Source organism: Hippopotamus amphibius, chromosome 6 (genome assembly GCF_030028045.1).
Source record: "Hippopotamus amphibius kiboko isolate mHipAmp2 chromosome 6, mHipAmp2.hap2, whole genome shotgun sequence".
Lineage (NCBI taxonomy): Eukaryota > Metazoa > Chordata > Mammalia > Artiodactyla > Hippopotamidae > Hippopotamus > Hippopotamus amphibius.
The window spans coordinates 170,695,831-170,720,783 of NC_080191.1; the positions used below are offsets into that span (position 1 = coordinate 170,695,831).

Consider the following 24,953-nt stretch of genomic DNA (forward strand, 5'->3'; position numbering starts at 1 on the left):
ATCTCCCTTTGTTATACAGCAACTTCCCACTGGTTATCTGTTTTACAGTTGGTAGTATATATATGTCTATGCTACTCTCTCACTTCGTCCCAGCTTCCCCTTCGCCCCCCGCCCCCCCAACCCTGTGTCCTCCAGTCCATTCTCTGCATCCTTATTCTTGTCCTATCACTGGGTTCATCAGTACCCTTTTTTTTTTTTTTGAATAGATTCCGTGTATATGAGTTAGCGTACAATATTTGTTTTTCTCTTTCTGGCTTACTTCACTCTGTATGACAGATTCAAGTTCTATCCATCTCATTACATATAGCTCCATTTCGTTCCTTTTTATAGCTGAGTAATATTCCATTGTATATATGTGCCACATCTTCTTTATCCATTCATCGGTTGATGGGCATTTAGGTTGCTTCCATGTCCTGTTGTAAATAGTGCTGCAATGAACATTATGGTATGTGTTTCTTTTTGGATGATGGTTTTCTCTGGATATATGCCCAGTAGTGGGATTGCTGGATCATATGGTAGTTCTATTTTTAGTTTTGTAAGGAACCTCCAAACTGTTTTCCGTAGTGGCTGTACCCATTTACATTCCCACCAACAGTGCAGGAGAGCTCCCTTTTCTCCACACCCTCTCCAGCATTTGTTGTTTCCAGATTTTTTGATGATGGCCATTCTGACCGGTGTGAGGTGATACCTCATTGTGGCTTTGACCTGCATTTCTCTGATGATGAGTGATGTTGAGCATCTTTTCATGTGTTTGTTGGTCATCTGTATGTTTTCTTTGGAGAGATGTCTATTTAGGTCTTCCGCCCATTTGTGGATTGGGTTATTTGCTTTTTTGGTATGAAGCTTCATGAGCTGTTTGTATATTTTGGAGGTTAATCCTTTGTCCATTGCTTCGTTGGCAAGTATTTTCTCCCATTCTGAGGGTTGTCTTCTTGTCTTGTTTATGGTTTCTTTCTCTGTGCAAAAGCCTTTAAGTTTCATTAGGTCCCATTTGTTTATTCTTGATTTTATTTCCATTATCCTAGGAGGTGGGTCAAAAAGGATCTTGCTTTGATGTATGTCATAGAGTGTTCTGCCTATGTTTCCCTCTAGGAGTTTTATAGTGTCTGGCCTTACATGTAGGTCTTTAATCCATTTTGAGTTTATTTTTATGTGTGGTGTTAGGAATTGTTCTAATTTCATTTTTTTACATGTTGCTGTCCAATTTTCCCAGCACCACTTATTGAAGAGGCTGTCTTTTTTCCATTGTATATTCATGCCTCCTTTGTCAAAGATAAGGTGCCCATATGTGCTTGGGCTTACCTCTGAGTTCTCTGTTCTGTTCCATTGATCTTCCTTTCTATTTTTGTGCCAGTACCATCCTGTCTTGATCACTATGGCCTTGTAGTATAGTTTGAAGTCAGGAAGCCTAATTCCACCAACGCCATCTTTCCTTCTCAAGATTGCTTTGGCTATTCAGGGTCTTTTGCGTTTCCATACAAATCGTAAGATTTCTTGTTCTAGTTCTGTGAAAAATGCCATTGGTAATTTGATCGGGATTGCATTGAATCTGTAAATTGCTTTGGGTAGTACAGTCATTTTCACTATGTTGATTCTTCCAATCCAGGAACATGGTATGTCCCTCCATCTGTTTGTGTCGTCTGTGATTTCTTTCATCAGTGTCTTAAAGTTTTCTGCAAACAGATCTTTTGCCTCCTTAGGCAGGTTTTTTCCTAGGTATTTTATTCTTTTTGTTGCAATGGTGAATGGGAGAGTTTCCTTAATTTCTCTTTCTGCTCTTCCATTGTTAGTGTATAGGAATGCAAGAGATTTCTGTGCATTAATTTTGTATCCTGCTACTTTACTGAACTCATCAATTAGTGCTAGCAGTTTTCTGGTAGAGTCTTTAGGGTTTTCTATGTATAATATCATGTCATCTGCAGAGAGTGACAATTTTAGTTCTTCTTCTTCAATTTGGATTCCTTTTATTTCTTTTTCTTCCCTGATTGCTGTGGCTAAAACTTCCAAAACTACGTTGAATAATAATGGTGAGAGCAGACACCCTTGTCTTGTTCCTGTCCTTAGAGGTAATTCTTTCAGTTTTTCACCATTTAGAACGATGCTGGCTTTTGGTTTGTCATATATGGCTTTTATTATGTTGAGGTAATTTCCTTCTGTGCCTATTTTCTGGAGAGTTTATCATAAATGGATGTTGAATTTTGTCAGAAGCTTTTTCTGCATCTATTGAGGTTATCATATGGCTTTTATCCTTCAATTTGTTAGTATGATATATCACATTGATTGTTTTGTGTATATTGAAGAATCCTTGCATCCCAGGGATACACCCCACTTGATCATGGTGTATGATCTTTTTAATGTGCTGTTGGAATCTGTTAGCGAGTATTTTGTTGAGGATTTTTGCATCTATATTCATCAGTGATATTGGCCTGTAATTTTCTTTTTTTGTGACATTTTTGCCTGGTTTTGGTATCTGGGTGATGGTGACCTCGTAGAATGAGTTTGGGAGTGTTCCTCCTTCTGCTATATTTTGGAAGAGTTTGAGAAGGATAGGTGTTAGCTCTTCTCGAAATGTTTGATAGAATTCGCCCATGAAGCCATCTGGCCCTGGGCTTTTGTTTTTTGGGAGATTTTTAATCACAGTCTCAATTTCCGTACTTGTGATTGGTCTGTTCGTATTTTCTATTTCTTCCTGGTTCAGTCTTGGAAGATTGTATTTTTCTAAGAATGTATCCATTTCTTCCAGGTTATCCCATTTATTGGCATATAGTTGCTTGTAGTAGTCTGTCATGATCTTTTGTATTTCTGTGGTGTCAGTGGTTACTTCTCCTTTTTCATTTCTAATTCTGTTGATTTGTGTCTTCTCCCTTTTTTTCCTCATGAGTCTGGCTAATGGTTTATCAATTTTGTTTATCTTCTCAAAGAACCAGCTTTTAGTTTCAATGATCTTTGCTATTGTTTCCTTCCTTTCTTTTTCATTTATTTCTGATCTGATCTTTATGATTTCTTTCCTTCTGCTCACTTTGGGGTTTCTTTGTTCTTCTTTCTCTCCTTGTTTTAGGTGTAAGGTTAGGTTGTTTATTTGATATTTTTCTTGTTTCTTAAGGTAGGACTGTATTGCTGTAAACTTCCCTCTTAGAGCTGCTTTTGCTGCGTCCCATAGGTTTTGGGTTGTAGTGTTTTCATTGTCATTTGTTTCTAGATATTTTTTGATTTCCTCTTTGATTTCTTTAATGAGTTCTTGGTTGTTTAATAGCGTATTGTTTAGCCTCCATGTGTTTGTATTTTTTACAGTTTTTTTCCTGTAATTGATATCTAGTCTCATGGCATTGTGGTCTGAGAAGATGCTTGATATGATTTCAGTTTTCTTGAATTTATCGAGGCTTGATTTGTGACCCAAGATGTGATCTATCCTGGAAAATGTTCTTTGTGCACTTGAGAAAGAAGTATATTCTGTAGTTTTTGGATGGAATGTCCTATAAATATCAATTAAGTCGAGATGGTCTAATGTGTCATTTAAAGCTTGTGTTTCCTTATTTATTTTCTTTTTGGATGATCTGTCCATTGATGTAAGTGGGGTGTTAAAGTCTCCTACTATTATTGTGTTACTGTCGATGTCCCCTTTTATGGCTGTTAGCGTTTGCCTTATGTATTGAGGTGCTCCTATGTTGGGTACATAGATGTTTACAATCGTTATATCTTCTTCTTGGATGGATCCCTTGATCATTATGTAGTGACCTTCCTTGTCTCTTGTAATAGTCTTAAAGTCTAATTTGTGTGATATGAGTATTGCTACTCCAGCTTTCTTTTGACTTCCATTTGCATGGAATATCTTTTTCCATCCCTTTACTTTCAGTCTACATGTATCCCTTGGTCTGAAGTGGGTTTCTTGTAGGCAGCATATGTAAGGGTCTTGCTTTTGTATCCATTAAACCAGTCTGTGTCTTTTGGTTGGAGCATTTAATCCATTTACATTTAAGGTGATTATTGACATGTATGTTCCTGTTACCATTTTCTTAATTGTTTTGCTTTTGTTTTTGTAGGGCTTTTCCTTCTCTTGTGTTTCCTACTTAGAAAAGTTCCTTTAGCAATATGTTGTAAGGCTGGTTTGGTGGTGCTGAATTCTCTTAACTTTTGCTTGTCTGTAAAGCTTTTGATTTCTCCATTGAATCTGAATGAGATTCTTGCTGGGTAGAATATTCTTGGCTGTAGGTTTTTCTCTTTCAGGGCTTTCAGTATATCCTGCCACTCCCTTCTGGCCTGCAGAGTTTCTGCAGAAAGATCAGCTGTTATCCTTATGGGTTTTCCCTTATATGTTATTTGTTGCTTTTCTTTTGCTGCTTTTAATATTTTTTCTTTGTGTTTCATTTTCATTAGTTTGATTAATATGTGCCTTGGTGTATTTCTCCTTGGGTTTATTCTGTATGGGACTCTGTGCTTCTTGGACTTGGTTAATTATTTCCTTTCTCATGTTGGGGAAGTTTTCCACTATAACCTCTTGAAATATTTTCTCAGATGCTTTCTTTTTTTCTTCTTCTTCTGGGATGCGTATGATTCGAATGTTGCTTCGCTTAATGTTGTCACCAAGTTCTCTGAGACTGTCTTCCATTCTTTTTATTCTTTTTTCTGTTTTGTGGCAGTTATTTTCCCCATTCTATCTTACAACTCACTTATTCGTCCTTCTGCCTCAGTTATTCTGCTGTTTATACTATCTAGAGTATTTTTCATTTCAGTTATTTTGTTGTCTGTTACTGTTTGTTTGTTCTTTAGTTTTTCTGAGTCCTTATTAACTGTTTCTTGTATTTTCTGTATTTTGTTATCAAGATTTTGTATCATCTTTACTATTAGTACTCTGAATTCTTTTTCAGGCAATTTTCCTATTTCCTCTTCATTTATTTGGCCTTGGGGTTTTTTTTCCTGCTCCTTTGCCTGCATGGTGTTTCTTTGTTTTCTCATAGTAGTCCAAACTTCAGAGGCTGCTTGTCCCAGTTATGTCGGAATCTTTGCAGTCCTTTCTGGTGTCCGAGGTTGTTTGCTGGTGTTCCGCTGGTTCTCTGTGGGCGTTGCTGTGTCTTTTGGTGTGTTCCTGATGCATCTGTGGCGAGGGATGCACTCCACGTCCTTCTATTTCGCCACCATCTTTCGCCTCCTAGCCTTTATTTTAAAAAGGCATTTCCATTGGAATAGAATTCTAAGTCATCAGTTTTAATGATTTTGTGCCACCGTCCTCTCGTTTCCATTGTTTCTGCAAGAGATCTGTTGTCATCTTTGTACCCTGTATGTAACATGTCTCCCTTGCCCTCCCCAGCTACTTTTTGAGATGTTATCACTGGTTTTGAGCAATTTGATTGTGATGTGCGATGTTGTAGTTTTCTTCACGTGTCTTGTGTTTGGATTCATTGAGCTTCTTGAATCTGTGGGCTTTTAGTTTTTGTCAAATTTGGGAAAATTTCAGTCATTATTTCTTCATATGTTTTTTCTGTTCCCAACTCCTTTACTTAGGAACTCTAATTACACATATGTTAGGCCACTTGAAATTGTCCTACTGCACACTGATGCTTTGTTCATTTAAATAGGAATCTTTTTTCCTCTGTGTTTCATTTTGGATAGTCTAATATTTCTATAGTAATAGAGCGGTTACTGTGTCTTCAGTTTCACCCTCTTTTTATTCTGTACTCTCTAATCGGACTTAAATTCCATTCAGTTTATTTTTTTCATTTCACAGTGTAGTTTTTATTCTAAAAGTTCATCAATAGTCTTTTAAAAACACAGTTTTAATAATTGTTTTAGTGTCTTTGTCTACTAATTCTAACGTCTGTGTTAGTTCTGGGTTGGTTTTGAGTGATTGCTTTTTTTCCTCATTATGGATCATAGTTTCTTGCTTTTTACCTTTTTTTTTTTTTTTTTTCCATGCCTAGTAATTTTTTATTGGATGCCAGACCAACCCATTTTTTACTTTGTTGGTTGCTGGGTATTTTTGTATTCCTGTAAATATTCTTGAGCTTTGTTCTGAAATGCAGCTAAGTGACTTGGAAATAGTTTGATCCTTTTGAATTCCGTTTTTAAGATTTGTTAGGGGAGAGCAGAGCTGTGCTCAGTCTGGGGCTAATCATTCTTCATTGCTGAGGCAAGGACCCGCCTGTGTGTTCTGCCCAGTGCCCAGCGTTCCCAGTCTGGCTGGCGGGAACAGGCACGTCTCCCAGCTGCGCGAGCACCAGTCACTGTGGCGTCTAACCCCTCTGGGTGGTTCGTTTCCCCAGCCGAGGCTAGTTTCCCCCATTCACGGGATGAGCAGTATTCAGCTGACCTTTTACAGACTTCTGTGCTGACTTCTCTGCTCTGATGCTCTGTTCTGTGAATTCTGCCACCTGAGTTTCCCCAAAGTCTCAGCTCCATCTCTTCAACTCAGAGAGTCTTTTGGGATGCAGCTGGTTCCCTTCCCTGTTCTGTAGCCTGGAAACTCAACCATGGGGCTGACCTCTTTTATTTCCTGTCTCCTAGGTATCACTGGCCTTTGTGTCTTGATGTCTGGTGTCTTCAAAACCGTTTAGTATATTTTGTCCATATTTCTGTTTCAGTCCAGGAGGGTAGGTCTGATCTGGGCTATTCCATCTTGGCCAGAGATGAGGATTTTACTTTATTTCCCACATTCCGGCCCTTCTCCTCCTCCCGTCTTCCAGTCCATCCACTCTGGATGTATCTCATTTTTTTCTTCAGTCTACTGTTTGTTGTTTACATTGTTATGGTGTAGTAAACTGTGACTTTTCCTTTCCTGCGCACTTTTCTGTGCTTCCTGGAGTTGCTTTTTTTGTTTGCTTAGTTTTCTGTGTACCTTTCAATTAGTCACACTCTCCATTAGCTGTCTAAAATTCTCAGGATGTCAGTTCCATAGGCATGCTATCAAACTCACCTTTCTGAAGAAGCCTTTCTGAGAGCCTTGCGCCCTCACACGGTGTGGACTAGTTGCTCTCTGTCACTGGTGCTTAGCTATCCTCCTGGGATCTCCATTTCACCATCCTGGGCATTTCCTTCACTGCCTTTCTGTGTTGCACCTCTGCTTCCTGCCTTCCCCTTTGTTGGTTTATGCTCTGGTTTGGTAGAGCACATCCTTTAGTAGCTTCCTGAGAGAGGAGGGTGAAAGAGTGGTAGAGTATTTTGAGGCCTTGCCAGTCTGATCCTCAGTCACTTAATTAGCTGAACATAGAGAGCTAGGCTGGAAATTGCTCTCCTTCAGAATCTTAAGGATATTGCTCTTAACAATCAGAGTTAATGTTGATGTCTAAAATCATTCCCAATCCTTTGTGTGGAACTTGTACCCTTGTCCAGGAGTTTGTAGCATTTTTTCTTTGTCTCCAGTATTCCTTTTTTTTCCTCATAAATTTATTTATTTTATTTTTGGCTGTGTTGGGTCTTTGTTGCTGCTCCAGTATTCTTTAATGATGTAGCTTGGTGTGGGCTTTTGCTCTCCATTATGGAAGATTCCCTGTACTTTACCCTCCATCTCTTTTGTGATTTTAGCAATGTTAATAGCAGTAAACGTATGCTGATATTATTTTATCCTGTGGCATGGATGAGGTAGACACAGAACTACTAAGTTTAACTTAAGTTTTAACAGAAACATTGGAAGAATGGATTCGGATGTTTGGCTAGGGAAATACCCACATTTCACTTTTAAAAAATCCTTTGCTAAATCCTTTGGTAAAATCCTTGCTGAAGTTTTAAGGTCCAGATTTTTTTTTTTTTTTAATGAGAAAAATTAAGATACGTGTGTGACTGTGGTAAGGAAAAAATTCTCAGAATGTATGTCTTGGAACTTCAGTGGGACGCGTCCTCCATCTGCTGATGTGAGTGGGGCTGCGCCCTGGAAGTCATCAGCTGTGCAGTACACGGTCCCGCACGCCGGTGCCCGTGGCCGAGGTGGGGAGGGCCTTCTGAAAGGGGGGCCCGTGTCAGCAGCGGGAGAGAGTGTTGAAGACAGGCCTGTTCGGCCGCGACCAGCGGTTGGCACAAGCACAGCTTCCTCCAGGGCAGCAGCCCTCAGCCCCCGTCTGGATTCGTCCGCGGAGACGTCGCGATCTGATGCCGGAGTGTCACCGGGCCAAGCGGGGTAGCATCTCGGTGGGTGGGGCCCGCACACGGACGCGTGCCCGCCTCCCGGGTGGTTTCCGTGCACGGCCGCTGCGACGGTGAGCTGCGACGGTGAGCGGAGACCACGGCTTCTCAGAGTGTGGTCTCAGGGCCAGCACATGTGTCACCGGGAGCGTGTTAGAAATGTAGCACGCAGGCCCTGGCCCGTATCTGTGGGATCTGAACATGCGTTTTAACAAGATTCCCCCGGGTGGTCTGTGTGCGTTAAAGCTCGGGACACGCTGCCTGGTTCACCCACTCAGCAGGTGTTTATGAGCCCCGCAGTGCGCCAGGCTTTGCTGGTGGCGGGGGGACGGGCCTGCTGAATTTTCTTCTGTCTCCTGTCATGTGTGTCATTTTTTATTCCCCTTATTAAAAATAATAGTATTCTCTTCTTGTTTTGTAAATACAACATCTTGTCTCTCTCAGGATATTAATGAGCATTTTCTGTCGGGAATTTTCTTCTCCTGCATGGTCTGTTTTTTCTCAGTTGCTTTCTTCTAAGTGTTTTATTCTCTTTCTTCCATGTTAGAGGCTTTCCTTGAGTGTCCAGTAATTTTTTGTCACCTGCACTTGTCTGCAAGCCCTGGGTGGCCTTGTTGACCGAGCTTCTTTGTATGGTGAGCTGGCCGTGCGGGTTAGTGGAGAACTCCCAGTGTTGGTCTTTTTGTGTCTTTCCTGGCCGGATCACAGTCCCCAGAAAGGACATGCTTGTCTCTTGCAGGAGGTGGAGGCCTGGCTGCATGTTCCCGGAGGGAGTTGAGGAGGGGACTGGGGTCTCCACGTCTGCGCTTTCCTTGTTGGGTCCATGGCACCCGTTGTCAGCCAGGCCTGCTGCGCCGGTGCCGAGACCTGCACTTTACCCCTGAAGGGAGTCCCAGTTTTGCCGGGTGGTACTGGGGAGGGAGTCCAGAGGGGTCTTACAGCTTCTTAAACAGCTCTTAACTAATGCTCTGTATTTTTAGCACTTCCCTCTGTCACCTGTTTTTCTTCTAGAGGTTTCTGGGGCTGCTAGTTCCCAGGCTTTTGAGGATTCTGTGGGGTCAGTCAGGTACTTTTCATCTTGGGATTGGGATTTTCTCAGGTCTGCTCTCTGTAGTCACTAGCCCATCTGCTTTCCAGCTTCCAAAGCTTTCTTGTGGTTTTCTCCTCTACTCTTCTCCCCGTCCTTAGGGACTTGTGCCATTCAGAAAATTTCTCTTTTGATAATTGTAGCTTTGGTGGGGTTTTGGGCAGGAGTGAGATTACGTGCATGTGTGTAATCTATCTTTTCCTGGAACCTCTGTTCCCTCTTTAAACTTCCTCTCAGAATCCATGAATCCTTTCAGTATCTAGGGTGTATTTAACAAATAAGACTCCAGCTCTGCCCTGCATGAGCCCAGATCCTTGAACTAAGCAGTTTCATGTCCAGTTGTATATTGACTGAGTTCTGGTTCGCTTGTTACTCTCTAGGTGACCCTGGTCACCTCTCCAGAGCCTCAGTTTCCTCATCTGTAAAACGGGGATAATGTGGGGTAGTGGTGGAGGGTTCATCAGGCAGCGAAAGGTAGAGCTTCTAGTAAAGAACTTGCACACTGTCTTTCTGAGGACCTGAGTCGTGACTTCTTCTCCTTCATGTTCCCCAAATCTAGCACAGGGTGAGCACAGGGTTGGTACGCGGTGAGTGACTGAAGGGGGGTGGGGCAAAAGGTTTGGCCTGGGCCCTCCTTCAGCAGCTGTAGGTCCTGGGAGCCAAGGGCTCTGCTGGCTGTGAGCATGCTGGGTCCTGCCTGTCCCTGCGGAGGCGAGTTCTCCTCTCGGGCCCCTGAGCTGTACTGGTCCCTGACCTTGGCGGGGCCGCCCCTCTGTGGCCACAAGGGAGTCACCGTTGCTCTGAACCGTTCACCTCCCCACTGCTAGGGACCCTTTCCCTGTGACAGCTTCTTAGGTGCCTCAGACCGGGCATGTCCCGCCCGGTCAGGGTCTCAGTGTCTTTGCCGCTAAAATGTGTGGATTTCAGGTATCTTACGTATCCTTCAGTCCCTGCCAGCTCTCTCGCTCCCAGGCCCAGACCCGTGCTCCCCCTGGCCGAACAGCCACCCTGCGCTGGGGGTTCCCCGCTGCTGGGGTTCTGGGGTGCACGCGGTCCCCAGGGCACGAGCAGCCCCTCCCGCAGAGTAAATGCTCTGCAGTGCGCAGCTCTGGCTTCCTTCCCCACCTCCAGGGCCCAACAATAGGCCCCTTCAGCTCCAGGCTCTTGCCGAGGGGTGGGGCTGGGGCGAGGGTGACCCGCTGGGCGGCCTCTGCCCAGCCCTGGAAGAGCTCTGGGAGTGGCTGGCTGCCGGGAGCCAGACCGCGTCCTTTCTCTCTTCCCGGGAGCCTCTGCTGCTGGCCGTGGGGCCGTGACGATGTTTGGTCCAGAGGACGGTGCGAGGCAGCTCTCTGCAGAGCCGTGCATCCCAGCCCTGGCCCTCGGGCATGGGCGCTGTGCGTGTGCAGGGGACTCTTGGACGGCTGCAGGAGCTGCCCCGCTGTCGCACGCGAGCGGTGTCTGTGTGCAGGGGAGGGGTGCTCCAGGAGCTGGAGCGTGAGACAGCTGCAGGATACTTGCAAGACCAAGTTGGTACATACAGGGAGCTGTTGGGTTCAGCGAGAGTCTGCACTGTGGTGCTTCGTCAGGTTCTTTCCTCTCCTCTCTGGAAGTGACACCTCCTTCTCTGTTGAAGGGGAAGGCGCTGAGGCGTAGGAGGGGCCCTGTGTCTGGTGTGTCTGCCCCTGCTTCTGCTCCCTGCCTTCGCACCCTCTCGCTCCCCTGCTCCCCCGCGAGGCTGGGATGCCTGACAGACCAGACCTCCCGCCCATCCACCAGCCCTGTGGTTTCCTGTACCCCAGCTCTCCCTCCACAGTCTGACGAGAAGGCAGCCTTCAGTCAGAGCTCTCCCTCTACCTTGAGGGACTGCTGTGTTGTCCCCGGGGCTGAAATAGCTTTGTGGGAACAAAGGATCTTGGTGGTTCTGGGACGGGCGTAGCGGTAATGAGACTGGCCGGCCCTCCTCCCGTGAAGGTGCTCGCTTCTCTGGATTAGAAATAATGGGGGGAAGCAAAGCCAGGGCCGCGAAGGCAGCCAGGCTCATTCCTGCCGTTCGCTGGACGTGAGGAGGCACGAGCTCACTGGGACAGAGACAGCCCCCCTTTCCCCAGTGTCCGTCACAAAGGCTTGAAGCCCCTTTCAGCAAACTCTCTTGACCAAATGCCTTGCCAGATTCTTCTTTCAAGGTGACAGATATAAACAGATGGTTATTTTACAGTGTACAAAGCACTCGCGAGGTGTGTACGTAGGGTTCCGTCAATAGAATTATGTAGTAACATAGAGTGCTACAGAAATAGTGACCCTTTAAGGATCAGAGCATGATGGATAATTAAGTGTTTTCATTCTTTTGGCTATTTTCCACATGTAGTGTTATGTGTTTATACCACTCTTATTTTCAAACATGTGTTAACAAGGTAACATGGGAAGCATGGCAAAAAGAACCATTTGGGGATAGGAAATGGGAATTTACGGAGATGACATTCTGTTTGGGTCTTGAGGGGTGTGTAGGAGTTCATGTAGACAAAGAGAAAGTATCCCAAAGAATAGCTCAAAGATGTTAAAGTTAACGGAGATGGTGTGTCTAGGGAAGGGCGAGTATTTGACTTGGTTGGTATGTGGAGACGTGTGAAGGAAGTGAGAACAGGTGGAGTTGGACAGATAGGCAAGGGGTGGGGTGGGTCCTGAGGGCCTTGTGTTTGGCTCAGTGAGGAGTTACAGAAGGATGTCACAGGAGAGGAACTTCGGATCTGTGTTCAGGTGACAGTGTAACACTAGGGAGCCAGGTGCCAGATGCTGTGCTAAGTGTGCTGTTATCCGTGACCTCATTGCATTTGCACTTGCTGAAGGAGGTGCTGTTTATTCCCATCTTGCAGATAAGGAAATTGAGGCATAGAGGTTGTCATTTGCCCAAAAGTCATCTGACTAGAGAGTGATGCTGCCGAGATTTCAGCCCAGGTCTGTCTGGCTCTTGCCCTGACGGTGTGGATGGGAGGAATGATGAAGAGGCAGAAATAACAAGCTTTTGTGGCCTGCCTAGTGGGGAAAGTAGGGAGTCGTGGTCGGGGAGCCCAGGGTGAGATGTCTAGCCTAGGTGGCTGGTGTTGGCTGGTGAGGTTTCCAGTCAGGATACAGGAGCACACGTGAGCAGGTGTGAGCTGGGGGATGAGGAGCTCAGTGTGGACATGCGGAACGTACGTACCTGGGCGTCCTCCTGGTGGAGCTGGCTGTAAGTGTCTGGAAACATGGGGCTAGCTCCCGGAGCTCGGGAGTGGAGACAGACAGCATGTGGTGGTGACTGGAGCCCTGGGCGGAAAAGAGGCGACCCCCAGGGAGGGGAGAGAAGGAAGGGCAAGTTCCAAAGTCTTAGGGAGTGTCAGAAGTTAAGGAGAAGGGTGATGAGCCTTCAGGGTTAGACTCGGGGCCGGTGGGCTCAGCACTGCTGGTAGGTATGCCCCAGCCTTGACTGTCCTCAGGACCTCAGCGGCCAGGCTCCCCTGGCAGGCAGTGGGCCGCTGTGTCCTGGAGATGGAGAGGGTGTGGACAGCCACGGTGTGTGTCTGAATCACCCTTCTCTCCCTTGGCTGTGGCCAGCCTCCTCCGATGACCCGAAGGTGTGGGCTTGCCTGGGGCAGTTCTTGCTGGGACGAGGTCCCGAGGGGAACCAGCCTGGCTCTGGCCCAGAAGCGTGGGCCCCGCACACAGAGGGGTGAGTTGAGGTTGACTGGGCTTGGCAGGGCTGGCGTGTGGAGGCAAGATAACCCCCTGCTTGGGAGAGGAGCCACAAGCCCCCGTCCGTCCGCCTCCTCCCCGATGTGTGGTTTTCCCTCCGGGGCCTGGGGAAGAGGGAGGGCGGAGGTGGGAGAGGGCTGGCCTGGAGCGGGGGTTGGCGTGTATTCCCAAGAATACAGTAGATTGTTTTGGAAAAATCCTCTTGGCCGGAAATGACATGTCACGCCTGCTCCTCAGTGTGGATTTGTCGCTTCACTGATGCTGTTGCAGAGCCTGGGGGACGGGCGTGGCCAGCGGGGCAGGCCGGTTCCTGGGCCACTACCCGCTCCCTTTAGAGAGAAGGGGGCAGGTGGCAGACCAGAGGGTGTCCATGGAGGGTGGAGTCCCCAGATCCTAGAGGCAGCTTGGATCTTGTGGATGACGTGGAACAGGATGGAATTCGGAGGCAGGGGGCTTATGGAGGGAGGGGGTAGCCAGAAAGCAGGAAGGGGAAATGGTTTAGAGCAGACCCTTTACGCAGCCAGGGGAAGGAGGGATGGGTGGGCCTGGCATTTTCAGCCTCCCTTTCTCCACAGCCTCCTGAGTGTGGCTTCCTGCAGCTGCTCCCAAAACCAGCTTCTGCCGCAGCTGCAGTGAGATGCAGGGGAGCTGCTGCCCGAGGGAGCGCCCTGCCTGGCAGGTCGGCCCTGCGCCAGCCAGCGCAGTGCGGAAGGCGCGTCGGGAGAGCTCACGCAGCGCCCGCTGGGGTCTCTCTTCTCAGCCTTGAGGTGGAGTGTGTTGGGGTGCGGAGGGGGCGGGTGTCCCAGCACGTCCCTCCTCTGCTCCACGCCCCAGAGGGGTGAGGGTGCCCGGAGCTCAGCCCTGAACACCTGGCCCCGAGTCAGGATGCTTCAGATGCCACCGCAGTGAGAGCGTGTGCGCGTGGCCCCGGGGGGCCGGGGGGAGAGGGAGGGCCGCTGCGGTGGGACCTCCTCCCCGAGCAGCGCCGTCCGCCCGACGCCGGGTGGCCGCCCCGCGTGGACACGTGTTAGGGCAGCTTCTCCAGGAGGCCGGAGAGGTCGGCCCCGGCGCTGAGCGCCCGCGGGCGGGGGGCGGGGGTCCCCGGCGGAGCCGGGCAGGTGGGCGCCTCGCCCCCTCGGAGCCGGGTGGGAGCTGGGCCGGCGCGGGGAGCGGCGTCGGGCCCCAGCGCCTCGAGGGAGGGTCTCAGGCCGAGGCAGGATGGGGGCTTCCCGGCGTGCGCCTCTTGGGTGGACCCTCTCGTCGTGGAGTGCGCGGGCCCTTGCGTCCCCAGGGCCCGGTCGCCGGCTGTGCACCCCGGGATCCCGGGGGCGGCCAGGGGAGGGCGGCGGGCGCGCTGCGCTGCGGGGCGGGCGCCTCGGCCTGGGGGCTGTGCCGGGGGCGGGGGCCCGCGCGCTCGGCCCCTGCGCGGCGGGCGGGCTGTGGGGGCCTGCGGGCCGGGGAGCGGGCGGCCCTCGTCCTGGAGGATGCTCGGGGCCGGCCCCTCCCCCTCCCTCCCCCTCCCCCGCCCTGAGGCCCGCCTGCGGTTCCCTGGGGAGCGAGCTGCGCCCGGGGCCGCGGAGGGCCGGCAGGTAACGGGGAGGCCCGGGGGCAGCCTGCGCTCCCGGCCGCAGGACAGACCGCGGGCCGGGCGGCCGGGGTGGCGAGGCTCGTGGGCGGCGTGGCGGCGGGTTCCCGCTGCGGCCTCTGCCCGGTGCCTCGGAGCCCTCGCAGGCAGGGACGCTGCCCGTTGGGCTTGCTTCGGGGCCGCCGGGAGGTGGGGCCCGGCCCTGGCGGACGCGGAGCGCCCGTGCCCTGGGCCTCCGCTCTCGCTGGCCTTGGGAGCGTGCGCGTGAGGCCGACGTCCCTGCTGGCCCCGGGGGATGTGCGCCTGGCGGCCCCGGCGGCTCCTCGGGGGTCCGCACTTTCCCGCGGGGCCGGCAGAGGCCGCTCGCGGGCCGGGCGCAGCGGGCGCGGAGGGCCGGCCGTCCCCCGGGGCTGGGAGGGGGTCCGCGCCTCGTGTCCCCGTGGCCTCCGGCGGCTGGACGGCTGAGCGAGCCGCCGAGGCGTGTTCCTGGCTGTCGCGCGAGGGCAGAGCCAGGCACGGGGTCCTGGTGGATTGGGGGGGCACCTCTTTCGGGGGTGGCTTTGACGTTCAGTCTGACCGTTCCTGTCCAGCAGTCTCCCAGCTCGCGGTGGAGGGGAGAATCCTGCGGAAACGGGCCCCCGCAGTCAGGCCCCGGGGTCTCCTCCAGAGTGCTGCTTGGGGGGAAGAGGCAGGAGGCTTCTCTGTGCTGTGGGCGTGGTGTGTGCCAGGCTTGGGGCGAGGTCAGCTCCAGTGTGACCTCGACCTGACTCCATCTTGTCCATTAGCTCCCATGTGGTTCTCAGGCCGGTGACTCACGGGGGCCGGGGGGGGGGGGGGCTGCACCCGGCCGGCCTTACAGGGTTGGGCGGCGGTGGACGACGGGGACGGGATGGCTGTCCCTTCAGGCACCTCCCTACCCGGGAGGTCAGGCTCTGAGAGAGGCCCTGGGAAGAGCCTGGGGTGCTGACTCCCCAGAACCCACCCCAGCTGCCTGGTGCACCAGCCAGCTGGGCCTCCCAGAGCTGGAGACCAGCTGGATGGGGACAAGAGAGCCGTGTGCAAGGAACAGGGGCTCCCTGGGCATGGCCGGGAGCGGTGCTGAGGGAGCCTGAGAGGACTTCCTGCAGCTGTCAGGTGTGTCTGGGGCTGTAGCGAGGGGGGTGTGAGAGCAGCTGGTGCCCTTGAGGAGGGCCACGGGGATCAACTGTCAGCTCGAGGAACGTGGGGGGCCCCCGGGGGCTCGGTGGAGTGACTGCGCTTCCCTGTAGCTGGGCTGTGGTCTGGGTGTAGGTGCTGTTCAGGAGACATCCCGTCGCCTGGAGCCCTGTAGCTTTGGGGTGGGCTCGTCGCAGGGTGCAGGCGCGTATTTGTTTGTTTTGAGGGGGCTTTGGGTCCTGGTCAGCTGGCCTGAGGAGAAGGCGCCCTGGGCACTGTGAGCAGCAGACAAGGCAACCCCAGGGGAGCGGTGCAGACCCCCCCTCGCTCTTGGCTGGACTGCCCCGCTCTGGCAGGCTGCCAGACTCCTATTTCCGTCGGGTACCAGGGTAACAGGGCCACATGAGGGCCTGAGCCAGGAGACGCCCAGCCAAGGCTGGGACTGGGAGATGGGGGAGGGTCTGCATGCAAGGTCCGGGAGCGACTCTGGTGTCCAGGCTCTCAGCTCAGGCTGTGTATGAGCCCCCAGACAGGCACGGGGGGCCTCTTTGTGCATTGCTGTTTGGTTACACAGCCTCCCCCCTGAAGTCCCAGGAGTTGCCTGCAACCGTGGGGGGTGGAAGCCGGAGACAGGGGGCCTTGTGTATGGGGAGGGGGGAGGGGGCAGCGCGGGCGGCTGGGAGGAAGAGTCCCCCCATTCCCGCCGCCCTCTTGGCAGTGATTCAGAAAGGTCCTTTTTCAGCCAGTGTCAGAGCTGCTCCGCTGGGGAGGGCGGGCGGGCGGGCGGGCAGTCGGGCGGGGGAGCCAGGGAGCAGGGCTGGCGCTGTGACCACTGCACTGGAGAGAAGACAGCAACGGGACGGAGGGCCCGGGCTGCAGCCACCGAGAGAAGAGCTAACGCGCTCCTGCCGGGCGAGCCAGCTGTGGAGAGAGCTCTGGCGTAGAGGAAAGGGGACCACCCTGTCTTCTGCTCTGTCTCCCACCCCTGGTGTGGGATTTGGGGGACCTCTGGGGCAGACCTGTGGCCAGCTTCCCTCCTGGGCAGGACCTGAGGTTCAGGAGCCGAGGCCACTATCCCCCCTTCTCGGGCCAGAGCCCCGGCGACCTGGTCAGGGGTCCAGCTCCGCGGAGATGCCGGCGGCGCGGCGGCTCCCTGGCCTGGAGCTCTCCTTCCCTCTTCTGGCCAGACTCCGGCGGAGGCTGTACACAGTGAGTGGGGGCCGGGGGCGGGAGCCGGACGGACTGGGCTGCGGCGGCTCCTCAGGCAGCCCTGCCCCCAGGCCGGAGAGCGAGACGGCCCCGCGCCTGCGTTCTTGGTGGCGAGTGTGTCAGGAACGCGTGTGCGGGATGTGTGCGTGCCAGCCACGAGAGCCACACGTGTCAGACGCAGGTGTGTGGACGGGACGGCTGGGGGAAGCCTCAGCAGTGCTCTCTGCTTCCGCAGCAGAGACGTGAGCTGGGGCGGGCGCTTGTCCGGGGTCACCCTGGGCTGGGTGGTAGAGACGGGCCAGGGACCCTGGCTGCTGTCTTCTCGCCGGGATCGCAGTGTTCTCTGCCGTCTCCCGCGTGTGCACCGCACGCAGGGCAGCCCTGCTCCTGGCTTGGGGAGCAGGGCGAGGAGGGCCCAGGTAGGCGCTGAGACTGGTTAGCTGGCGTTTCAGGGACAGACGGTGCTTTCTAAGCAGCTTCGTCAGGGGAGGGGCCTTTGGGCCTCCCCCAGCCCTGACCACGTAGGGCAGGGCTTGGAGCTGTTCTCAGGAGCTGGCTGCCTCCTGCCCCCAGGAGGGTGAGGGGGGGGGCCTGGAGCCCTGGGACTGGGAGACTGGGGAGGAAGCGGGCGGAGGTCTTCAGACCGCTTGCCCTGGTGGCCAGCCTCTTTTTGGGGCTGAGCCTTGTTGGGGGTGGGCTCCCTTTGTCCCGGGGAGGGAATAGTGATGGTGGACGTGCTGGCTGGCCCCGCCTGGTCACGCCACGGATAGGCGCTGCCTAGGTGAGTGATTGTCACAGGGCGCTCGTGCGGCCGTCTTCTGGGAAACGGTGGTGCCCTGCCCTCGGTGGTGCCCTGCCCTCGTAAGTCCACATCCCCTTGTTTGCAATGGATGGCTTTGCTGAGGATAAGTGAGTTAATGCAGCTAAGGGCTTAGAACTGTGCCCAGCATGTGGTTAACTGCAGTTGAAGGGTTAGAGTTACTTTTATTTTTCCTAAGTTCATAGCAATACACCCTGTGTACTCTGCGTGTGTGTGTAGCCTGTCAGCATCACGCCTCCTGTAACATGAGGGAGAACTACAAGGAGAGCCATCGTCACGTTGCGTCTATTCTGACGCGTCAGTGCCGTCTGACGTCAGGAAGCAGATGCTAGGATCTCAGGTAGAACCCCCACAGAGGCGACAGGTGCTGGCGGAGAGGAGAGTTCTGGAATGATAAGGGTGGGCTGCGTTCAGTGACGTTTTTCTGTGTGGCGGACAACTTACGCTACGTTCCACACAGAGCAGAAGGCCCGGTTTCCCTCCGTTTGCCCAGCGGTTCCCTTCCAGGGCAGTTCAGTCTGTGTGAAACGTGTAGAAACACTTGCTTGTTCACATGTAAAGTGGAATTCGATTTATCATCAGATGATTGTAAACAGGTGTGTCACCGACGTGAACTACGGTGTACGGGATTTGGGACATTGCGCCACCCGCTCGGTGCCCCTAGGGGCGCCCCGACATTGTGACGGCCAGACGTGCCCCCGCGGGGCTGTGCGGCCCCTGGGAGAAGCATGTGGGTGAAGGGTTGGGGCTTGAGGCTTGGGAACCGCCGCCCGGCGTGGCGCGTTGCTGGAGGCGCGGGTTCGCACGCAGGGCTTCTCCTGCCCGTCTGCGGCTCGTGGCGCAGCCCCGAGCTGCCTGGGAAGGGCTGGGCTCCTGGCGCCGGGCCCGGGCGGGGGGCGCCTGCTCTCCCGGGGCGACCTGTGGCGAGAGCTGGGGGACGAGGCCCCCTCCGGGCCGGGAGCGGGGCCGCGGGGCAGCTGGCTCTTGCCCTCGTCCCTGCCTTCTTGGCGGGGGGGGGGGGTTGTTGAACACGGGTCGGGCGGGCCAAGCCCTCGGCTCCGAGGGGTCTTCCTCGGACGAGGATCGGTGCGGCGTCAGGCGAGCCAGGCCGCCTGGCTCTGAGGGTGCCCTGGCCTCTGTGTGCGGGCCCCAGAGGGCGGGGCGGGGCAGCGCGCGCTCGCGGGGGGCCCCTTGGCGGATGGCGGCCGGCGCGGCGGCGCGCGCGCTCGCGGGTACGCACGTCACGCGGGGATGAGCTGACACAGGTCAGGAGCCGGGAGAGAGCGCTGACGTCCCACGGGAACAGGGAGCAGAACGGTGGGGTGGTGGCTGCGTGTGTGTGTGGGGGGAGAACACAGCTGGAAGAGTGCGTGAGCGAGGCGCGCGGCGGCCGCCTGGGGGGACGGGGCGGGCGGCCGTGCGGTCGGGGAGGGACGAGGCTTTCTGGCCCCTGGGCCACGTGTGCATTCTTTACGTGTGCGTGTGTCAGCCTTTCGAAGAAAAGTTAATGGTGAGATTCCACACATAGCTTCAGATGTCCGGCATGTCTGGCGGACACCGAACGCTTTGCCGACGCCGGGCGCGCCGCAGCCTGCGGGGGGAGGCCCCTCCTCCGCGTGGGGTCCGGCGGGTCTGGGGGGCGCGTGGATGCGTGTCCGGGGACACGGCACCCCCAAATGTCTGTCGTTAAGACGTCATGAATGAGACGGCGTGTACCTCCCCGGAGACGCGGTCGATGGTTTTCCTAGATGCTCCAAGGCCTCGGGGCACCAGCAGACGTCAGCAGCCAGGGAGAGCAGGGTCTGGTCCCTGGTCCCGCGGCCCGGATGGCAGATCCGGGGCGTAGGCCCCAGCTCCGGGGCCTGGGCTGTATCCCAGCTGCCCTCGCTGTACCCCCGTCGCCGTGGGCAGCGGGACAGGTGGCTGCGGGCTCTCCTGCACTGCTGTTTCGGGAGCAAGAAGGCGGTCCGAGGCCTTCCCCGCGGCACGCAGCAGGGTGTGGGCGCGCGGGGCAGAGGCGGCTCGCCTGCACGCCCCTGCAGCCCGTGGTCCCTGAGCCGTTCTTCTCGCCCCCCAGAGGCTGGGCGGCAGCAGCATGCAGCCGGAGGAGGGCACAGGCTGGCTGCTGGAGCTGCTGTCCGAGGTGCAGCTGCAGCAGTACTTCCTGCGGCTCCGAGACGACCTCAACGTCACCCGCCTGTCCCACTTTGAGTATGTCAGGAGCGAGGACCTGGAGAAGATCGGCATGGGCCGGCCTGGTAGGTGGGGGCGCCGGCCGCGTCCTTCCTCGCCCCTGGGACCGCGGGCCGCCTCTGTGCTCGGGACCGCCGGCCGCACGGAGGAGCCCTCCGCCCTTTATTCCGTGGGCTGGCGGAGCTGAGCACGCTCCCTGCCCGTCCAGGAGCCCCCGCGGCGGGGCCCCGGGCCGGCGGTAGGTGCCGCACAGCCAGGGCACGGGAGCCGTCTGCAGTTTTGCAGGTGAACTGGAGTTTGAGGAGCCTCACTGACGCTGCTGGCCGCTCGGGAGCAGCTACGCTCTGGGCAGACGTGTTGTAGGGTGTATTTCTTTCATCTCCTCCTCCTCTGTAAATGTAGAATTGAGTCTGTTCTGAACAGCAGGGGGGTTCGTGTCCAGAGGTCTGTGGAGAAGGGAGGATAAAACCTGCAGATGCTTTGCTGATTTTCTCTTAATCTCTCCATTTCTCTGTCTCTCCTACAAAGATCTGTTCTATGAGTCAAACTTATTTTTTTCTGTGTTTATCCTAAAAGTAGTGGCTGTAGCTTCTAGAAATCATGGTGCTCCTCATAGAATATTAGAAACTTTTTAGTGCATTCAGCCTAAAACAGCTAAATAAATAATAATGTGCTCATTTAGACACTGACTTAGGCTGCTTTTAGCCTAGAGAGTTGATGCCTGATGCCCGTAACGTAATAGAATTTTATGGGAGAGAAACTCAAAATGGGGGAAATTCTCTTCATTAGGTTGATGTACTTATTTTTTCTTGAGCGTTGGCATAAGAGCACTCCTGTTCAATTTTGGCGGTTAAACACCTCCATCCAGTGCGAGAACTGCCCAGACGCGGAGTGCCGTGGCCGTCTGGTGGATGGCAGCCCTGGCTGGTGGGGATGCGTGTGGCCTTGGTGTCGTGGTGCCAGGCAGTGTCTGGTGGCGGAGCCCCCGGGTGACCCAGCAAGCCTGCGAGGGGCCGCGGCCTCCATGGCACAGGTTCCCCTTCCTCCCTGCAGGCCAGCGGCGGCTCTGGGAGGCCGTGAAGAGGAGGAAGGCCGTGTGCAAACGCAAGTCCTGGATGAGCAAGGTGGGTGCGCGGGGAGGGAGGGGGGAGGGGCGGCCCGTCGGGGGCCCCCTCTGGTGTCGTCCTGGGAGCCGTCCCCCACTGCCCGCAGGATCGTCTCGCGCTTTGTACACACCTCCCTCCTCCGGGGTCTTATCGGCAGGGGACTTGGAGAGCTGCCTGGCCGCGCGTCTGTCTCCGCTGGAGACAGCGCTGAGTGGCCTGTGCGCGGCCTTGGCTTCGTGTCCCGTCCCGCTGGGCGGTGGTGCTGGGCACGCAGCAGGCGCTTGGCGACACGTGCAGTGTAACTTGAGCCCTCGCCCTGTCTGAGGACTGGGGCCGCTGTCCGGTGTGGGGCAGCGGGGCTGTCTGGGCCCGGGATGTCTTCGCCTCCCTCCTGCCCGCCCGCCCCAGGCTGTGGAGGGCTCCTCTGGCCGGCCGCCCGCTGACAGCTTCTGTCCCCAAGGCCTCCCCCAGCCCGCGTGCCCTAACCTGGGCCTGTGAGGTGGTGAGCCCCAGGTCTGACTCCGTGGCGCTTTGCCCGTTGTCGGGAAGACGATGTGAGAGGCCGTGAGCCCGCCGGGCCTCCCCCCTGCCCACGTCTGGCCCCAGGGCTGCTGGGGGAGGGGGGCCGTGGGAGCAGCTGGACCCGGGCTCGGGCAGCGGAGGTTTCCTGGCTGTGATCCGGCAGAGGGGCTGTCTCTTGGGATCCTGTGGCCTCTTCTGGGGACACTGTCCCGGTCCCTTGCCCAGGTTTTAGGGAAGGATGAGGGTGTGGGGGCGGGTGAAGGCCGGAGGGAAGCGCTGTGCGGCGTGCAGGATTCGTGGGGTCTCGGATCTCCCTCGGACGCACAGGAGGTCCCTGGGCCCGTTGCTTGACCTCTGCGGACGTGAGGCAGGTGGTCCGTAAGACAGTGGCAGCCGCGCTCGCCCAGCTCGCCTCATAAGGCCGGGGGGAGGGTCCCTGGAGAAGAAGGCTGTAAAAACGCTGCTTGCAAGTGGAAGGGACGCCAGTTGCTGGGATGAAGGACGGAGCAGTAGCAGAAGAGGCCCGCGGTGCGGAGGCCCCTTCACCCCATGCAGGCGAGGCTCTGGCAGCCTTGGGGGCAGGGGCCAGCGGGGCAGAGCGCGCCAGGAGACGCCGAGGCTTTGCACGCCCTGGTAGGGTGGCCAGCTCGAACTGACAGGGCCACTGGGGCACTCAGGGCTTCCCTCCTGTCCCCTGGCCTCTGGCCCCTTCCCTCTCCAGCCCAGGCCGCAGCGTCTTGTGCAGCCTGCCTTCTCTCTGAGCCCGGCTCTGGGCCTTCCTCCAGAAGCCCAGCTGTCTTCCCAGGCCTTCCCCAGCAAGGCCTTGCTTCATCTGCACCCCCCACACACTCACGGTCCAACCTCAGGCTCAAATTATCCTCTCCCCTGGCAGGATGGAGGGCAGCCGACTCCCTGGGGAGGGTGGAGACAGACAGCGCCAAGTGGGCAACCCAGGGCCGGGGCTAAAAACGGACAGGAGGTGCTGCCGGGGCCCCTCAGGCTCCTGCCCATCTGCTCGGGTGAGGGGCTGGAGTCTGTGTCGGGCGGGGGCTCCGGAGAGGGACGGGTGGGGCAGAAGGGGGTGCCCACAGTGGCCCGGGGCTGGCCCCGGCCCCACCGTTGGGTTTGGGGCCACAGCAGCCGCAGGGACCTGCCTGGCAGTCCATCTCTGGCGCAGACCCCGAGGCCCCACGGAGCCCTGGATTTCCGTCTGGAGTGTGGTCAGGAGGGAGCGTGGGCCTCCAGCCGGGCTGCCCCCCAGAAGCTTGGCCACGCCAGGACCTGTCTGGCGGCCTCGCCGAGGACCCAGTGGGGCAGGACTGAGCGACCGGCTCTGGGGCCTCAGGGTTCCATCTGGCCCCTGGCTGCCTTCACACAGGTGTTCAGTGGAAAGCGGCTGGAGACTGAGTTCCCCCCTCATCACTCTCAGAGCACCTTCCGGAAGACCTCTCCCACCCCGGGGGGCCCAGCAGGGGAGGGGTCCCTGCAGAGCCTCACCTGCCTCATTGGGGAGAAGGACTTGCGTCTCTTCGAGAAGCTGGGAGACGGCTCCTTTGGCGTGGTGCGCAGGGGCGAGTGGGACGGCCCCTCGGGGAAGACGGTGAGCTCTCTGGGCCCTGTGGGGCGTGGCGGGGCGCAGGCTCCCGGGGGACTCCAGCAGGGGCCCCGCGCTGTCCTCTGAGGTGGCTCCGTCCCCTCTGCAGGGATGTGAAGGGGGCTGGGCATAGGTCCAGAGTGGCTCGCTCTGGAGTCCATGCTCAGTGTTAACTGGATACATGTTTCTTTTTTCAATTATAAAACTAATTTACTTATAAAAGTTTGGAAACGCCTAAAAAAAAAAAAATGCGTGTCATCCCACCACTCAGAGGAAGCAGAGTTAGCATTTCTACCTTTTCCCCCTCCAGTCTTTTGTTGGATTTCTTTAAGATACACATTTTAGATGCAGCTTTTTAACTCTTGCCCTCTCGTCTTGGTGTTGTGTTTAAAACGTTTTCCCCAGAGGGGGAGGTGGCACGTGTGCGGGAAAGCACGCCGTCCCTGAGGGCGCAGCACAGCGAGCTTTCACGCGTGCCTGGGCCGGTGTGCCCGCTGCCCTGGTCGTGACGTAGGCCCCCTCCAGCGCCTCGGGGGGCCCCGCTTCCTTCACGGGGAGCCGCTGTTCGAGCTTCTTTGTCACCACAGCTTCGTTTTATGGCGTTACATGCAACGCGTTTTCCTTCTACACCAAAAACGTTTTTTATTATAACGTGTTACTGTTCCGTCCTCGTGCCGGTCAGGTCTCCCCTTGTGGTTGCCACGTCCCCTGGGCGTTCCCGTGGGACGGGGAGGCCCAGCTCGTGGCCGCTGGGGGCCCGCCCGCTGCCCTCCCCAGCCAGGCCCCGGGACGCGCTCACCCCCCCGCGGGAGCAGCTCTGAGGCTGGGGAGCGGAGCAGGCTGGCCCGGGCTGTCGGGGCTGGGCCTCCTGACTCCTTGCAATGCCGCTCTGGCCAGGTGAGCGTGGCCGTGAAGTGCCTGAAGCCCGACGTGCTGAGCCAGCCGGAGGCCATGGACGACTTCATCCGGGAGGTCAACGCCATGCACTCGCTTGACCACCGGAACCTCATTCGCCTCTACGGGGTGGTGCTCACACCACCCATGAAGATGGTGAGCGCGGTCGGCCGGGGCGGGGCGGGGCCTGTGGTCTTGGGCCCCCGGTCCACCTCGCCTGCTGCCTGTGCTGCGGCTGCGTCTCCGTCCGGACGGAGGTCAGGGGTCCTCCAGATCTTGCTCTGGTCCCCAGCCCGGGGCGGCGCAGGGCCTCGCACGCCTAGCCTGGAGCTGGCGGTGTGCGCCGCAGCGTGCTCCGGTCTGGGTTGTGCTGGCGGGGTTGCACCCACGGGAGGGGCTGGCCTCAGGGATCCGTTTCCGGCATCTCGGACCTGAGCCTTTTCAGCTTGCTCCTCGGGGCCTCCCTCTCCCCCATTCCCTGGAAGGAGAGGCTTGGGAAGCCGGAGCACACCTGGAGGTCCCTGCCAGGAAGGAGCAGGGCGCGTGGCTCCGGCAGGCCTCGGGGCGGTGCTGAGCCAGGGGCAGGGCTCAGCCGTGTCATCCCTCCCTCCTCCCCCGTGGCCTCAGGTGACAGAGCTGGCACCTCTGGGATCCCTGTTGGACCGGCTGCGCAAGCACCAGGGCCACTTCCTCCTGGGGACCCTGAGCCGCTACGCCGTGCAGGTGGCCGAGGGCATGGGCTACCTGGAGTCCAAGCGCTTCATCCACCGTGACCTGGCCGCCCGCAACCTGCTGCTGGCCGCGCGTGACCTGGTCAAGATCGGGGACTTCGGGCTGATGCGGGCGCTGCCCCAGAACGACGACCACTACGTCATGCAGGAGCATCGCAAGGTGCCCTTCGCCTGGTGAGGGGCAGGCGCTGCCGGCTCCCAGGCCCAGACCCCACCCTGCCC

General features: G+C 55.9%; 2 protein-coding genes across 15 annotated transcripts in view; one reads left to right on the forward strand and one right to left on the reverse strand.

The window, feature by feature from the left end:
- Positions 1-24,953, forward strand: part of TNK2 (tyrosine kinase non receptor 2) — a 44,189-nt gene that overhangs the window by 5,652 nt on the left and 13,584 nt on the right. For 6 of the 14 annotated variants that reach the window (XM_057737977.1, XM_057737978.1, XM_057737972.1 and 3 more), the window contains exons 3-8: positions 13,498-13,689; positions 19,769-19,949; positions 20,938-21,008; positions 22,891-23,112; positions 24,004-24,156; positions 24,628-24,905. In XM_057737977.1, coding sequence (XP_057593960.1) covers positions 19,787-19,949; positions 20,938-21,008; positions 22,891-23,112; positions 24,004-24,156; positions 24,628-24,905 — 887 coding nt within the window. In that variant the 5' untranslated portion in view covers positions 13,498-13,689; positions 19,769-19,786. Of the gene's footprint in view, positions 1-12,784; positions 12,900-13,497; positions 13,690-16,501; positions 16,872-19,768; positions 19,950-20,937; positions 21,009-22,890; positions 23,113-24,003; positions 24,157-24,627; positions 24,906-24,953 lie in introns of those variants that run through there. The other 8 variants (XM_057737976.1, XM_057737982.1, XM_057737981.1 and 5 more) reach the window with 7 other exon arrangements.
- Positions 13,813-15,591, reverse strand: LOC130855022 (proline-rich protein 2-like). The gene is made up of 2 exons (XM_057737825.1): positions 15,490-15,591; positions 13,813-15,129 (listed from the first exon to the last, which is right to left on the reverse strand). Exons 1-2 carry the CDS (start codon positions 15,589-15,591, stop codon positions 13,813-13,815), a joined length of 1,419 nt encoding a protein of 472 aa, XP_057593808.1.